The sequence below is a fragment of the Anomaloglossus baeobatrachus genome, chromosome 11 (genome assembly GCF_048569485.1).
Source record: "Anomaloglossus baeobatrachus isolate aAnoBae1 chromosome 11, aAnoBae1.hap1, whole genome shotgun sequence".
Classification (NCBI taxonomy): Eukaryota; Metazoa; Chordata; class Amphibia; order Anura; family Aromobatidae; genus Anomaloglossus; species Anomaloglossus baeobatrachus.
In genome coordinates this window covers 109870341-109887904 of record NC_134363.1, presented here as the reverse complement: position 1 = coordinate 109887904, position 17564 = coordinate 109870341, and the positions used below count along the sequence as shown (strand labels likewise).

The 17564-nt window shown below is 39.8% G+C and overlaps 1 protein-coding gene across 2 annotated transcripts in view; it reads left to right on the top strand.

Moving 5' to 3' along the window:
• Positions 1 to 16557, top strand: part of C1QTNF5 (C1q and TNF related 5) — a 76599-nt gene extending 60042 nt beyond the window's left edge. For both annotated transcript variants that reach the window (XM_075328907.1, XM_075328906.1), the window contains exon 3: positions 15151 to 16557. In XM_075328907.1, coding sequence (XP_075185022.1) covers positions 15151 to 15689 — 539 coding nt within the window. In that variant the 3' untranslated portion in view covers positions 15690 to 16557. The remainder of the gene's footprint in view (positions 1 to 15150) is intronic.
• The last annotated feature ends 1007 nt before the right edge of the window (positions 16558 to 17564 follow it).

Below are 17564 nucleotides of genomic sequence, written 5' to 3'. Positions count from 1 at the left end.
CTTTATTTCATACTTTTTGTGCTTTTTTTGTCATAGCGACTGCAGGGGTTCAGACGCTGTACCACCGCAATCGCCGCCGGATCACCAGTTGACCTTACAGCTGGGCCCTGGCTGTCTCTGCTCAGAGCATTGCTCGCGCCGCTCCCTGCAATTTAACCCCCTGAATGCTGCAATCAGTGCAATCGCAGCAGTCAGAAGGCAGGGAGAGCGATCGGGTCCCTGGAAAGTGATCAAGGGAGCCTGATTGCTGCCATAGTAACCCTGGGTCTTCACCATGATGACCCAGGCTTACTGGACAATGGATCGCCTCAAAGACCAGGACATCTATGTCACTGGACTTCATTCCAGCAAAGTCCCGCAGTAAAGACCGCGAGGCCAAGGTGCAGGGAAACCTGGTGGCGTCACAAGGTGAATTTGCGTTCATGCCAGTGGATCTGCAAAAAACCAAAGTTATACGCCAGCATGAATGCGATTTACCTTGTGAAATCACTCATGGTACCTGCGGTCACACGTGAACGTCCAGCTGTGTCCTTCACTAATCTGAGTGATGTCACTGCTGATTGCGGCTCACTCTCTGCCTGCAGTTACAGCGCTTGGTCATGTTGCATGATTGTGCAGATGTAGCAGTGCTGGGATCATCGTCGAACTTCAGGGGTGTTTTGGGGCTAAGAAAGTGGTGAAAGAGGGTGTTTCTTTTATTTCAAATAAATTATTTTTCCTGTGTCTATATTCATTTTACTATCACTTACAGATTACTGATGGGTGTGTCATAGACACCTGCCATCACTAATCTTGAGCTTAGTGGCAGCTGTGGGCTGTTATTAACCTCTTATATTACCCTGATTGCCACTGCACCAGGGCAACCAGGAAGAGCCAGGTAATGCGCCGGGCTTGTCACATCTAATGTATGCGACAATCTCTTGAGGCTGCAGGTTGCTATTCTTAGCCGGGGTGGCAGCCTAATAACCATAGGACTCCTTAGGCAGAGAATACCAGCCCACAGCTGGCGAGTTTTATCATGGCTAAGTAGCAAAATTAGGGGGGATCGCACACTGTTTTTTTAAATTATTTATTTAAATAATTTTTTTAAAAAGCCACATGTGGTTCCTCTTATTTTGATACACAGCCAAGATAAGCGTACGGCTGTGGGCTACAGCCTATAGTCGACTTTATCTGTGCTGGTATCAATACAGGGGGGACCCTACACCAATTGTTTTATTTATATATTTTATACCACGATATAGACCCTGAGACAGCGCCTGCAATGCCAACCAATCAACAGACGCTGTTTGGGGGCGGGGTCTGACTGCAGCTAATCAGATACGCTGGTAGGCGGGGAAAGCATTGAATATTCATTAGAGATAATTGTCAGGCCTGGAAGTAACGCTGCAGCCATGGGGCCTCTGTAAGTATGTAATGCTTTAACCCTTTTGATTCCTTTTTTTTACATTGGCCAATCACAGCCATGCTAATACTTGACATGGCTGTGATGGGCAGGGAGAGGATGATTTTTGCCATCCGATCATTTACGATCCTTGGCAAGATATTTTGCGAAAAATGACCAGATGTCCGATCCCGATCTGGCCAAAGATCGTATGATTTTTTCCGATTTTGCTTATCAGGATCTCTCATCTCTATTGCAGGGAACTCCAGTGACGTCAAAAAGCACAAAAAAACAACAACGTGGGCATTACACATGCGTTTTTTCTTGCTTGACATGTTGCTTCTTTTTTCAGCAACAACAAAAAAAGCAAGAAAAAAAGAAGCAATGTGTGCTGAGCAAGTGACGATTCTCATAGACTTTGCTGGGATGATTTTTCTTGATTAAAAAAAAAAGCAAAGAAAAACGCTAGAAACATGCTAAAAAAAATGCCCTTTGGGCGCAAGGACTAATCCTACAGAATCTCTGATTTTGTGGAAGTTTAACTATAAGAAATTATGTTGTTTTGAATGTAAAGGGTGGACATATCATCAAAGATTGATCTGATTTAGATTTATCTTTTATTCATTCACTTTGCATTTTGTAAATTGATAGAAAGTAACTACCGTATTATTATATAACTAAGGAATTCTTACATTTTGGCATTTTTCACACCACCCTAACACTTTTTCACAGTACTGCATATTTATACAGTATGTATATACAGTATATATATATATACAGTACAGACCAAAAGTTTGGACACACCTCATTCAAAGAGTTTTCTTTATTTTCATGACTCTGAAAATTGTAGATTCACACTGAAGGCATTAAAACTATGAATGAACACATGTGGAATGAAATACTTAATAAAAAAGTGTGAAAAAACTGAAAATATGTCTTATATTCTAGGTTCTTCAAAGAAGACACCTTTTGCTTTGATTACTGCTTTGCACACTCTTGGCATTCTCTTGATGAGCTTCAAGAGGTAGTCACCGGAAATGGTCTTCCAACAGTCTTGAAGGAGTTCCCAGAGATGCTTAGCACTTGTTGGCCCTTTTGCCTAAATTCTACGGTACAGCTCACCTCAAACCATCTCGATTGGGTTCAGGTCTGGTGACTGTGGAGGCCAGGTCATCTGGCATAGCACCCTATCACTCTCCTTCTTAGTCAAATAGCCCTTACACAGCCTGGAGGTATGTTTGGGGTCATTGTCCTGTTGAAAAATAAATGATGGTCCAACTAAACGCAAACCGGATGGAATAGCATGCCACTTAAAGATGCTGTGGTAGCCATGCTGGTTCAGTATACCTTCAATTTTGAATAAATCCCCAACAGTGTCACCAGCAAAGCACCCCCACACCATCACACCTCCTCCTCCATGCTTCACGGTGGGAACCAGGCATGTAGAGTCCATCCGTTCACCTTTTCAGCGTTGCACAAAGACACGGTGGTTGGATCCAAAGATCTCAAATTTGGACTCATCAGACCAAAGCACAGATTTCCATTGGTCTAATGTCCATTCCTTGTGTTCTTTAGCCCAAACAAGTCTCTTCTGCTTGTTGCCTGTCCTTAGCAGTGGTTTCCTAGCAGCTATTTTACCATGAAGGCCTGCTGCACAATGTCTCCTCTTAACAGTTGTTCTAGAGATGTGTCTGCTACTAGAACTCATTGTGGCATTGACCTGGTCTCTAATCTGAGTTGCTGTTAACCTGCGATTTTTGAGGCTGGTGACTCGGATAAACTTATCCTTCACAGCAGAGGTGACTCTTGGTCTTCCTTACCTAGGGTGGTCCTCATGTGAGCCAGTTTCATTGTAGCGTTTTATGGGTTTTGCCACTGCACTTGGGGACACTTTCAAAGTTTTCCCAATTTTTCAGACTGACCAACATTCATTTCTTTAAGTAATGATGGCCACTCGTTTTTCTTTACTTAGCTGCTTTTTTCTTGCCATAATACAAATTCTAACATTCTATTCAGTAGGACTATCAGCTGCGTATCCACCAGACTTCTACACAACACAACTGATGGTCCCAACCCCATTTATAAGGCAAGAAATCCTACTTATTACATGTGACAGGGCACACCTGTGAAGTTAAAACCATTTCCGGTGACTACCTCTTGAAGCTCAACAAGAGAATGCCAAGAGTGTGCAAAGCAGTAATCAAACCAAAAGGTGGCTACTTTGAAGAACCTAGAATATAAGACATATTTTCAGTTGTTTCACACTTTTGAATACTTAACAAGTATTTCATTCCACATGTGTTAATTCATAGTTTTGATGCCTTCAATGTGAATCTACAATTTTCAGTCATGAAAATAAAGAAAACTCTTTGAATGAGAAGGTGTGTCCAAACCTTTGGTCCGTACTAATATATATATATGTATATATATATATATATATATATACATACATAATATATATATATATATATATATATATATATATACACATATATATATATATATATATATATATATATATATATATATATATATATATAATATAGTGCCTACAAGTAGTATTCAACCCCCTGCAGATTGAGCAGGTTTACACATTCGGAATTAACTTGGCATTGTGACATTTGGACTGTAGATCAGCCTGGAAGTGTGAAATGCACTGCAGTAAAAAAGAATGTTACTTCTTTTTTTATTTTTTTTTTTTTAAATTGTGAAAAGTTTATTCAGAGGGTCATTTATTAATCAACCCCTCAAACCACAAGAATTCTGTTTGGTTCCCCTAAAGTGTTAAGAAGTATTTCAGGCACAAAGAACAATGAGCTTCACATGTTTGGATTAATTATCTCTTTTTCCAGCCTTTTCTGACTAATTAAGACCCTCCCCAAACTTGTGAACAGCACTCATACTTGGTCAACATGGGAAAGACAAAGGAGCATTCCAAGGCCACCAGAGACAAGATCGTGGAGGGTCACAAGGCTGGCAAGGGGTACAAAACCCTTTCCAAGGAGTTGGGCCTACCTGTCTCCACTGTTGGGAGCATAATCCGGAAGTGGAAGGCTTATGGAACTACTGTTAGCCTTCCACGGCCTGGACAGCCTTTGAAAGTTTCCACCCGTGCCGAGGCCAGGCTTGTCCGAAGAGTCAAGGCTAACCCAAGGACAACAAGGAAGAAGCTCCAGGAAGATCTCATGGCAGTGGGGACATTGGTTTCAGTCAATACCATAAGTAACGTACTCCACCGCAATGGTCTCCGTTCCAGACGAGCCCGTAAGGTACCTTTACTTTCAAAGCGTCATGTCAAGGCTCGTCTACAGTTTGCTCATAATCACTTGGAGGACTCTGAGACAGACTGGTTCAAGGTTCTCTGGTCTGATGAGACCAAGATCGAGATCTTTGGTGCCAACCACACACGTGACGTTTGGAGACTGGATGGCACTGCATACGACCCCAAGAATACCATCCCTACAGTCAAGCATGGTGGTGGCAGCATCATGCTGTGCGGCTGTTTCTCAGCCAAGGGGCCTGGCCATCTGGTCCGCATCCATGGGAAGATGGATAGCATGGCCTACCTGGAGATTTTGGCCAAGAACCTCCGCTCCTCCATCAAGGATCTTAAGATGGGTCGTCATTTCATCTTCCAACAAGACAACGACCCAAAGCACACAGCCAAGAAAACCAAGGCCTGGTTCAAGAGGGAAAAAATCAAGGTGTTACAGTGGCCTAGTCAGTCTCCTGACCTTAACCCAATTGAAAACTTGTGGAAGGAGCTCAAGATTAAAGTCCACATGAGACACCCAAAGAACCTAGATAACTTGGAGAAGATCTGCATGGAGGAGTGGGCCAAGATAACTCCAGAGACTTGTGCCGGCCTGATCAGGTCTTATAAAAGACGATTATTAGCTGTAATTGCAAACAAGGGTTATTCCACAAAATATTAAACCTAGGGGTTGAATAATAATTGACCCACACTTTTATGTTGAAAATTTATTAAAATTTAACTGAGCAACATAACTTGTTGGTTTGTAAGATTTATGCATCTGTTAATAAATCCTGCTCTTGTTTGAAGTTTGCAGGCTCTAACTTATTTGCATCTTATCAAACCTGCTAAATCTGCAAGGGGTTGAATACTACTTGTAGGCACTGTATGTATATATATATATATATATATATATGTATATATATATATATATATATATATATATATATATATATATATACATATATATATATATACAGTATATAGATATATATCACTAAATTGATATTTTGTACCACATTTCCTGACATGTCCAGCTTGTGGACATGGCATGTGCATTTCCATAACTCCTATTTGGGTGGATATATGGGTGGATGGTAAACTTCACTTTAGTGGACAGTGTCAGGCAACTGCTGCCAGGGCTAATAAAATAATGGGATGTATTAAAAGAGGTATAGGTGTTCATGAAAAAAATATAGTTCTACCCCTGTACAAGTCACTAGTACGACCGCACTTAGAATACTGTGTACAATTCTGGTCACCGATATATAAGAAGGACATAGCTGAACTGGAGAGGGTGCAGAGAAGAGCGACCAAGATTATTAGAGGAATGGGTGGGCTGAAATACCAAGACAGGTTATTAAACTTGGGGTTATTTAGTTTGGAAAAACGAAGGCTTAGGGGGATCTAATCACAATGTATAAATATATGAGGGGACAGTACAGAGACCTTTCCAAAGATCTTTTTACACCTAGGCCTGCGACTGGAACACGGGCGCATCCGCTACGTCTTGAGGAAAGAAGGTTTAATCATAATCACAGACAAGGATTCTTTACTGTACGAGCAGTGAGACTATGGAACTCTCTGCCGCATGGTGTTGTAATGAGTGATTCACTACTAACATTTAAGCAGAGCCTGGACGCCTTTCTTAAAAAATGTAATATTACCAGTTATGTATATTAGATTTTATGACAGGGTATTGATCCAGGGAACTAGTCTGATTGCCGGATGTGGAGTCAGGAAGGAACTTTTTTCCCCATTGGAGCTTGTTTGCCACATTGTTTTGTTTTTTTTTTGCCTTCCTCTGGATCAACATGTTAGGCTACGGGTTGAACTAGATGGACTTAGGGCGGCTTTGCACATTGCAACATCGCACGTGCAATGTCGGTGGGGTCAAATCGAAAGTGACGTACATCCGGCGTCACTTTCGACATCGTTGTGTGTAAATTCTAGATGATACGATTAACGATCGCAAAAGCGTCGTTATCGTATCATCGTTGCAAGCTCTGACTTTATCATAATTATGCTGGTGTGGCAGGAGCGATGCTGTTCCTCGTTCCTGCGGCAGCACACATCGCTGTGTGTTGCGCCGCAGGAGCGAGGAACTCCACCTTACCTGCCGCCGGCAGCTCTACGGAAGGAAGGAGGTGGGCGGGATGTTTACATCCTGCTCATCTCCGCCCCTCCGCCGCTATTGGCCGCTTGCCGTGTGACGTCGCTATGACGCCGCACGACCCACCCCCTTAGGAAGGAGGCGGGTCGCCGGCCAGAGCGACGGTCCAGGGCAGGTGAGTGCATGTCAAAGTAGCAAAATACCCAGGGGATCCACAGTATCAACCGTAGTAAATAGCTGAATCCAGGCAATACAAAAAGGTACAAATATGAGACCTAAAAAATAACTTTTATTAAAGTGCAGCTAAAAAGTGAACCTCAGCTCACTAAGGGTAAGTCAAAAGAAACAATAAGTAGCAATGATTAATTAACAACAAGGTCTGAAAAAAGTATTCACTGACGACAGAATTCAAGACAACTTTTGTGGAGTAAATAAATACTCAACAAGAAAAACAGTGATTTCAATATATAAAAAATTAGTTTATTAAAAAATTATTGTAAAAGCATGCATGTCAAAATTCATAAAATGATAATAATAATGGTACTTCAAAAAACACGAGGGAGGGACGATATATGAGCAATATAATAACAGTAGTAAGTTCACAAAAATACTATGGAGCCAACTTGATTGTTATAATAAATATATGATGGAAAATAAAATAAATATTTGCTTCATTCTATATCATTTGAGTAAAAAACCATACTAGAAAATTCTTTAAAATATTTCAACAGTGAAACTAATGTATCCAGAAAAAAGGGATGTGTAATAAAACAGAGGAATATTGTGAAATATAAATAAAAAATATCAATCCAATAAAAACCTGCGAACCAATTCATACAACGTGTATATGCCGTCTATGGAAAGTAAAAAAGTGAAAAAATACAAAAGGACATGAAAGTCATGAAAACCTCTATAATAGGTAAAATAAGTGTAAAAAAATATAGAAAAAACACAAGGTGACTAGTGTATCAGATTAGTAAATCTAAATTCACAATAATAAACTAGTGAACAATTGGCTAGAAGGCAAAAAAATGAAAAATATATAATAAAGTGCTGTGTGCTAAACAGTACTCATGTATTCTATAAAAAACATATGTGAATAAAATGCATAGTGCTCACTAATAACAAAAAATTAAAAAAATCAAAAATTCCGGATACCAGCAAGAATAACACTGTAAAAATTCCTAGATCTCTAGATCAAAAGGTATATATTGAGTAAAAGGAGTTAACTAATCAAAAGACCATATAGAAACAAATAAATAAATCACCAGAATAATTTAGCTAGAAATCGCATAATCAATGAAAGGGCACAGGTGAACTTAACACAGTGAATGTAGCACGGTCTTCCACATAATAAAGTGCCGTGTGCAGGTAACAGTGGATCAGACCAAAGTGCATATGCTGTGCAAGGAAAGGACTGCAAAGTCCAATCCAGTTACAAAAAACAAACAAGTGGCCAAAAGATTAATCAAATAATGCTAAGGTGCTACAGAACAAATCGTTACCTGTAGTATAGTGCTGAATCGTCCCTCTACCCCGACGTACGTTTCAATGTATTTTTCCTCAGGGGGCATATGTGCAGGGTAGAGGGAATGGGTCTTAAATACCCCAGCCATTGCAAGGAATCGACTCCATATGTGGCGCACGGATCCCAATTGTGTTGCAGTCAGTAAAATATTCCCGAGTCCGCGGTGCTAATCACTAGTATAGAAACTTAGCAACCATATACGCTGCGAAAACAGGGAATGACGCCACACCATGGGAGCACATGCGCTCCAAGTAGGTTCCTGCAATGGTAATGATTGATGGAAGAATATAAACTAAATATATAATTTTTGGATTCATATACAATAATCATTACAGAAAAATGAAAAAAATGAATAAATAGAATGTAGAATATACACAAATATCAGGATCTAAGATCATAATTATTTTTAGATGTGTCAAAAATGTGACCATCTATACATACAGAATAATAAATATAATCCGATACAAGCATTATAGCAATCAAGAATAAATATTTAGCAAAATAGACTGATACATCAAAAATAGAAGTATATAGAACAAGTTGATTAAGAAAATTTTGTGAGAAAAAAGCTTCAACGATCCCCGATCAATCCAAAAAGATAATTGTCTTCCATAAATATCAAAATAATATTATCTGAAGATAAAATAGAAAAAGACTAATTAATATATAATTTATTAACAAGGTTCCTGTTTATAGACCCAAAAATAAAAATCTAAACAAATTGTAAAAAAAAATGTTTAATTTTTTAATTTTTATTTAATTAAGAAAAATTATTAAAAAATAATTAAAAAGACCCAAAATTACCAATACCCATAAAATAAGAATCTCTGTATACATACTAAATCACTAAATATATATGAACAGATAGAATTCATTAGACAGAAGGCAAACTACAAATAGGCACCAAATCCAAATTGTTCATTCAATCCCCCTGGTTTTAGACTACCCAACCGGTAAATCCAACGGCTCTCCACCTGAGCCAGAATTTTGACTAAATTTCCTCCCCTCTGACCCATACTAACCTGGTCAATTCCTTTAATTTTTAAAAGTCTAGGATCACAGTTGTGGTATGCTTTAAAATGCCTAGGTATTGTTTTTAGCACAGCATCCTCTTTTTCAGTCTTTGCTTTTTCTATTTCCCTATAATGTTCCCTAGTTCTTATACGGAGTTCCCTGGTAGTGAGACCCACATAGATTAATTTACAGGGACATTCTGCAACATAAATGACCCCTTTGGAAATACACGTAATTCTCTTTCTAATCTGAAATTCTTTGGATCCATCACAATTATGAAAGACTCTAGACTTGGTGTGATTGGCACATCCCTTGCACAGCCCAGAAGGAAAAAACCCATTAAGATCAGATTGACCCATGAATTTTCTTTGATTTGGAGGATCATAGTGGCTGTGTACAAGTAGGTCTTTAAGGTTATTCGATCTCCTAGCTGTTATCATGGGCCGATCAGATAAAGTCTTTTTGAGGATCGGATCTGTTTGCAGAATTGACCAATATTTGGAAATAACATCCCTCAGTTGATCCCATTGGTTATTGTAGGTCATAATAAGACGTGTGGGGCCATGACTTTGTTGTTTAGATGCCATCATCCTTCTGGATTGGCTATAAAGCAATTGATCCCTAGGAGTGTTAAGTGCCCTATTAAACCCTTTGCGTATACTTCTAGCACTATAACCTCTCTCCTTGAAACGATTTCGTAGATCCACAGACTGTTTTATAAAGGATTCTTGTGATGAGCAGATCATTCGTAAACGTAAGAATTGACCCATAGGTATTCCTAAAATAGTGGACTGTGGGTGGGATGATTTTGCAGACAACAGTGAGTTAGTAGAAGTTTCTTTGCGATATACATCGGTGACGACTCTTCCATCTGGGAGTGTATCAATCTGAAGATCCAAAAAATCAATTCTCCTCCCATACTTATAGGTAAGTCTGATGTTTTTTCCATTCCTATTAAGTATCTGCATCATAGTTTCCAGCTCATTAATAGAACCCTCCCAGATGAATAGTACATCATCGATGTATCGCATCCATTGTTGTATTTTATCAATGTGAGGAATAGTTTCACACTGAAATATTTCACGCTCCCAGGCGCCCAAAAATAAATTGGCATAGCTGGGGGCACAAGATGCCCCCATTGCTGTGCCCTGAGTCTGTAAGTACAGTTGATTATGAAAAAGGAAAAAATTATGGGTCAATATATACCTCAAAAGTTTCAAGAGCAATGTTGTCAAATCGGAATCCAGATTGCTAGTATTCAAAAACCACTGCACAGCCTCCAAACCGTCAGTATGTCGGATGGAGGTGTACAGTGATTCCACATCTGCAGTTACTAAGATCATATTGGAGGTTAGATTTACTTGGTCCAATCTCTGTAAAGCAGCTGTGGAATCTTTTATATAAGAGGGTAAAGTTGATACTAGCGGTTTCAAATAATAATCTAATAATGCACAGATAGGTTCACATAGATTCTGATTACCTGAGACAATAGGTCTCCCAGGGGGATCTATCATATTTTTGTGAACCTTGGGCATTAAATAAAAAGTGGCTGTGCGTGGTTGGTAGTCTTTGATGTAGTTAAAGAACTTTTTCGGAATGATACCATCTGAAACCGCACCATCCAAAATGTCTAATAATTCCTTTTTAAAAGAAGGAGTGGGATTGATGGCCAATTTTTTATAGCAGGTAATATTATTCAATAAGAGACCAGCTTGCTTCTCATACAGAGTTTGGGGCCAGATGACAATGTTCCCCCCTTTATCAGCAGGCTTTATAACCACATCCGTCCAATTTTTTTATTTCATCCAATGCTATTCTTTCATTTTTATTTAAATTGGATTGACCCCGATGTTTGGCCGCTAAACACTCAACTTCCTGTGTGACCAATCTTACAAAAATATCCACAGCTGGACATATGTTCAGGGATGGAAATTTTTTAGATTTCCCACATAAATGACTGGGAAAATTTCCTACCTCATTACTATGACTCTCTTCCTCCAAGGATTCCAAGATGGCAACTGCTTCCAGTTCTTCCTTAGATGAGAACAACTCATGTGGGGAGGTCTTATAATGAAGCTTGCCAAGTATCACTTTTCGAGCAAACAAATGTAAATCCTTTATTGTTTTGAACGGATCTAAAGCTGGGTTTACACACTGCAACATCGCAAAGGACATCGCTGTAACGTCACCGGTTTGGTGACGCAATAGCGACCTCCCTAAGTCTCTGCTAAGTCTCTGGTGAGCGTTCAAACAGGCAAACCTGGCCAACAACGCAACAGCGATCCGGACCTGCAGAGCGACCTAGCTGGTTGTTGGGGACGTTGATAAGCAGCCTTTTGAAAGGGAAGTTGCTAACAAAGTCGCTGCAAAGTCTTCACACACTGAAACTTCATGCTGCACAGCGGGAAACAAAGGACCTAGGAATGGTCCTGAACGATTTGTAACGATTACAACTTCACAGCAGGGGCCGGGTCGCTGATAGGTTTCACACACTGCAACATCGCAAACAACATCGCTATTGCGTCACAAAACCGGTGACGTTACAGCGATGTCGTTTGAGATGTTGCAGTGTGTAAACCCAGCTTAAGGATTGGGAGGGAGAAAAGGTTAACCCATTTTCCAGCACTCTTAATTGATTATTTGTCAATTGATGTGTTGAAAGATTAATTACCTTCCGTGAATTATCATACTGTTGGGGTTCATAATTTTTTCTTTTAATACCATTTCTGGTTATGATGTTCGAACTACTAGGGGTCTCTTTATCACAAACAGAGTTGTTCTCAGAGTAGGAAGAGATGGAATTATTAGAGGAAGATCTAAAAGGAATTCTTCTCATCTGAGTTTTGCGGTTTTGCCACTTAAAAATTCTGTTATTATCATAGTCCAATAGGTCTCTTTGAAACTTCTTTTGTTTCCCCTGGCTGATATCTTGTTCCCATTTGATAAATTCCTTATCCATTTCACTAAACCACTTATCCAATTTATCAGCCGGAATATCCTTTTTAATAGACCCAACCAGATGTTCAATGGATGTATCTATAATTTGTAACATCCTTGCATTTTTTTCAATAATAATTTTTATGAAATCAAATGAACACGTAGTAGCTGTAGCCATCCATTTTTTAACTAGTTCATCATCTTCTAATTCAAAAGTGGGGAAAAGATTTATTCTAAGACCTCTAGGAATGATTTTTTGTTCACAGTAGTTCTCTAAAGAGGTTTTTGTCCACCATATTTTAGTTTTTTTATACAGCAAATTTTTATACTGACGCATCAGTTCCTTAGTAGATACAGAGATATCTTGTGCTGCTGAAGAAGCACCATTCTTAAATAATTCACTGGCTTTTGTTCGCCATGTTAGTTCTCTAGCTTTAAAATCCATAAGGATAAATGAACTCAGACAACCTGTATAAAACAGGCAAGGATAAATTAACAACAAGGTCTGAAAAAAGTATTCACTGAAGACAGAATTCAAGACAACTTTTGTGGAGTAAATAAATACTCAACAAGAAAAACAGTGATTTCAATATATAAAAAATTAGTTTATTAAATAATTATTGTAAAAGCATGCATGTCAAAATTCATAAAATGATAATAATAATGGTACTTCAAAAAACACGAGGGACGATATATGAGCAATATAATAACAGTAATAAGTGCACAAAAATACTATGGAGCCAACTTGATTGTTATAATAAATATATGATGGAAAATAAAATAAATATTTGCTTCATTCTATATCATTTGAGTAAAAAACCATACTAGAAAATTCTTTAAAATATTTCAACAGTGAAACTAATGTATCCAGAAAAAAGGGATGTGTAATAAAACAGAGGAATATTGTGAAATATAAATAAAAAATATCAATCCAATAAAAACCTGCGAACCAATTCATACAACGTGTATATGCCGTCTATGGAAAGTAAAAAAGTGAAAAAATACAAAAGGACATGAAAGTCATGAAAACCTCTATAATAGGTAAAATAAGTGTAAAAAAATATAGAAAAAACACAAGGTGACTAGTGTATTCAGATTTAGTAAATCTAAATTCACAATAATAAACTAGTGAACAATTGGCTAGAAGGCAAAAAAATGAAAAATATATAATAAAGTGCTGTGTGCTAAACAGTACTCATGTATTCTATAAAAAACATATGTGAATAAAATGCATAGTGCTCACTAATAACAAAAAATTAAAAAATCAAAAATGCCGGATACCAGCAAGAATAACACATAATATCGCAACGTAAACAAACTCTGGTTCAACCAGCCAAGCGTCATTATACAGAAAATCCATGCTGGCTGTAAAGCCCAAACATGGTGGGTAAACGTGGCTGTACAGGCAGGTATATAGTAATATATACCTTGAACCAGAGTTTGTTTACGTTGCGATGGCAACAGGCTCTGTGTTCTGATTTGTTGAAGCCAGCAAGCGTCACTCCCCAGGATGTGACGTTACCTGGTGAGGCCGTGCCCGCCTTGCTGCGACGCGGTGGCCGATAACGCGTGTTTCCGGTCCCAGTGCTTTCTGGGAACGCGCGTCATCGGCCAATATGGTGCTTCTGCGCATGCGTCGGTATATAAAAGGGGCCCGCTCCCAGATGTAGAGCGCGGCACATTTGAAAAGGATTTAGTCCTGATGCACGCACATGTGCGATGAGTATTTTGCAAATGGGGCAGTATGATAAGGCTGCTCTATATGTTTATTTGGGCTTAATGTGTACCTTTTGTTTTGGTTTATAGCAATACTGGGCATAACAATATGGCCATATAAGATGTATGTGGACCATATCCTATTATCTTCACCCAGACTCCCCTGATGATTTTCCCTATGAAACGCGTTGGGAGTGAGTGTTTCTTTACGATATGGAGTTGACCCCTCGGTGATATTAATATGGGATTTGAAGAGCTGGTGGACAGCCCCCCTATATATAAGCCGTGATGTCCTTCTAGAGTTGCCCATTCTCGTATCTGCAAGACCGGGTAAGATCGTACCCTTCTGGGATTTAATTTCGACACCCGCATGTCTTTTTTACATATGTTTATTCTGGACACACTTTCTTTAAACTGGTGATCCCTCCAGTTTTAGGAGTAGAAAGAAATGTGTGTTAATCCATCTATACCCTGGCAGTTCGTTTTGGGTGGCACTCTCAAACGAGTTTTGAGGCTAGTATCGCCGCACTATATTACCAGTGGTTAGATGACTGGGTTTCCTGTATGTAGCCCTATGGTAGCATGACTGCAATAATTGCTACTTATTGTTTCTTTTGACTCACCCTTAGTGAGCTGAGGTTCAGTTTTTAGCTGCACTTTATTAAAAGTTACTTTTTAGGTCTCATATTTGTACCTTTTTGTATTGCCTGGATTCAGCTATTTACTACAGTTGAGTGCATGTGAAGCTGGCGTAGCGATAATTTTCGCTATGCCAGCTATCACAAGATATCGTACCTGCGACGGGGGCGGGGACTATCGGGTGCGACATCGTAGCATCGGCTTGCGATGTCCCAACGTGCAAAGCCCGCCTTAGAGTCTCCCTTCAACCTTAAAAACTATGAAACTATGAAACTATTTGCTATTTGCCTGGATGTGGCAACTGACAACGGTTGGATAACTTCCATTTTCTATGCAGGTCTGGCCTTCAGAGGTTAGATCCACATCTACCAAAAATGTATGTCATATTGTACCTATAGGTGATAAGTGTCTAATTTTGGAATACCTATTTCGAAACAATTTCTCGAAACCAATTGTTTGGTCATAACTACCATGAAGTGAATGTCTTATAAACATGCCTGTTTCAAATAATTGATCAAAGTTTCAGCAAATCAAAGAGTGATATATGTAATTTGTTTTCCTAACAGGAATATCTGGAGCCAAAGGCCAGCCGGGGAATTCTGGGCCGCCTGGTGCACAAGGAGAGCGGGGCGAGCAAGGAGAGTGTGCAGTTTCTCCCCATTCAGCTTTCAGTGCCAAGCTTTCTCAGTTGCGGAGCCCTCCTATACCTGGACAACCAGTCCCATTTGGGAATGTTCTTACTAATGAGCAAGGTCATTACAACCCAGAAACTGGTCGCTTGAAATGTGTTGTCCCTGGACTGTATTATTTTTCTCTCCACGGCACAGTATACCGTGGAAATCTTCATGTGCAGCTGATGAAGAATGGACACCCCCAAGCCTCATTTTTCCAGCCAGGTGATGCAGGAAAGCTGGGAGGGTTGTGTGGGGGAGCAGCATTTCGCCTAGAACCTGGTGATGAGGTATGGGTACAACTTGGGGACTATCCAGGTCTTTACTCCAGTAGTGGAACAGACAGCATTTTCACTGGATTTCTTATCTATTCTGATTGGGAACCCAATCCCGTGTTCCACACTGTGGCTTCAGATGATCATAAAACAGTGTAAAGCGGGCTTTACAAGCAACGACATTGCTAACGAGATGTCGTTGGGGTCACGGAATTCGTGATGCACATCCGGCCTCGTTAGCGACGTCGTTGCATGTGAAACGCAGGAACGACCGTTAACGATCAAAATTGCTTACCTAATCGTTGATCGTTGACACGTCATTCCTTTCCTGATTATTGTTGCTGTTGCAGGACACAGGTTTTTCGTCGTTCCTGCGGCAGCACACATTGCTATGTGTGACACCCCAGGAACGAGGAACATCACCGTACCTGCGGCCGCCCGCAATGAGGAAAGGAAGGAGGTGGGCGGGATGTTCAGCCCGCTCATCTCCGCCCCTCCGCTTCTATTGGGCGGCCATTTAGTGACGCCACTGTGACGCCGAACGAACCGCCCCCCCTTAGAAAGGAGGCGGTTCGCCGGCCACAGCGACGTCGCTAAGCAGGTAAGTATGTGTGACGGGTGTAAGCGATGTTGTGCGCCACGGGCAGCGATTGCCCGTGACGCACAACCGACGGGGGCGGGTGCTTTCACCAGCGACATCGCTAGCAATGTTGCTGTGTGTAAAGCCTGCTTAAGTTTGACAGATTTTACAACAGAGAACACATCGGCACTCATAACAGTTCTCCACACTAAAGTAGATGGCACTCACGCAGTACAAGTATTTAATATCATAAGGAAAAATATACAAATTATCAAAAATAAGGCACCATACAGATCTTTACAAATGTGGCTTGCACATCTGTAGGGAGTGTCAATAACATTGTTCTACATATTTTCAAAAGTTGTCATGTTCATTTATGAAATTAGCCATTTCTTAATGATTTTGACCTCCTGAATTCAAATCTGACAATTAAAATTGTTTGTTGTCTCTTGTTTATAAAGAGTTTTCCTTTTATTGCTACCTATAATTAATGCATGGAAGTTTCAGTACTTTGAAACATTATTGTTTTTGCAAATATAAGATGCAGAATATTTTATTAAGCCAATTATCTGATATTTATTTAGAGGAAACTCAGTATGTAAAAATTCAAATAACTGAAAAATGTTTAAACACTATTACAAATTATAAACAGTTACAGATATTTTGCACTACAAAATTTGGCCCTCAGTGACAATTATTTTTTTCTTGTCTCTTGTACTCCTGCATCTGATCATCTCTTACAATTGTTGAACAGTAATCTGCAAGCATTGATGGATTCCATTTTCCTTGATATCTTTACTTCATATCTTGATGAAATCTCTCACCGTGCTTGTCATTCACTGCTCCGCAGTGTGGGGAACGTTGTCTAGATGCGAATGTAATGGACATAGAGTAAGATATAGTTAATGTTTAGAACTATCCTAGAGTGGGAGGGGCTTGGGTGCAGGGACAGTGACTGATTCCTATTAGAATGTAACAGAGTTAGACCTAAGGCCTGATTTGTGTCGAGGCCGCATGATATTGGTGTCTCTAGAGACAGAGAGCGAGATCCTGAGCGAGAGAAAACAGAGACAGTTAGCAGGTGAAGAATGGTCAGAGGAGTGACTGAAGGACTAAGTAGCTTAGAGAAAATGGGTCCAAAGAGAGGATGACTAGCAGTGTGGCCTATAAGAGTTTCCAATTCTTAGAGCTGAAAGGTCAGGACAGAAGAGGACGTGAGACGAAATAAGTGCCCGTATAAGAGTTCCTTAAGTGTCAGCAAACTGCAAGCTGGATCCGGCCATATTGGCAAGTTATCCCTTCAAGAGGGAAAAGACGCGGGACAGTGGGAGGAAAATATGACTTTCATAGACTGTACTGTGTGCTAGGCTGGGTTGTGATGGAATAGGCAAGACTAGGGGAGGTTGGAGCAGGTGAAGCAGTGGAAGTGAAGAAAATGTGTCTCACGATTAGAG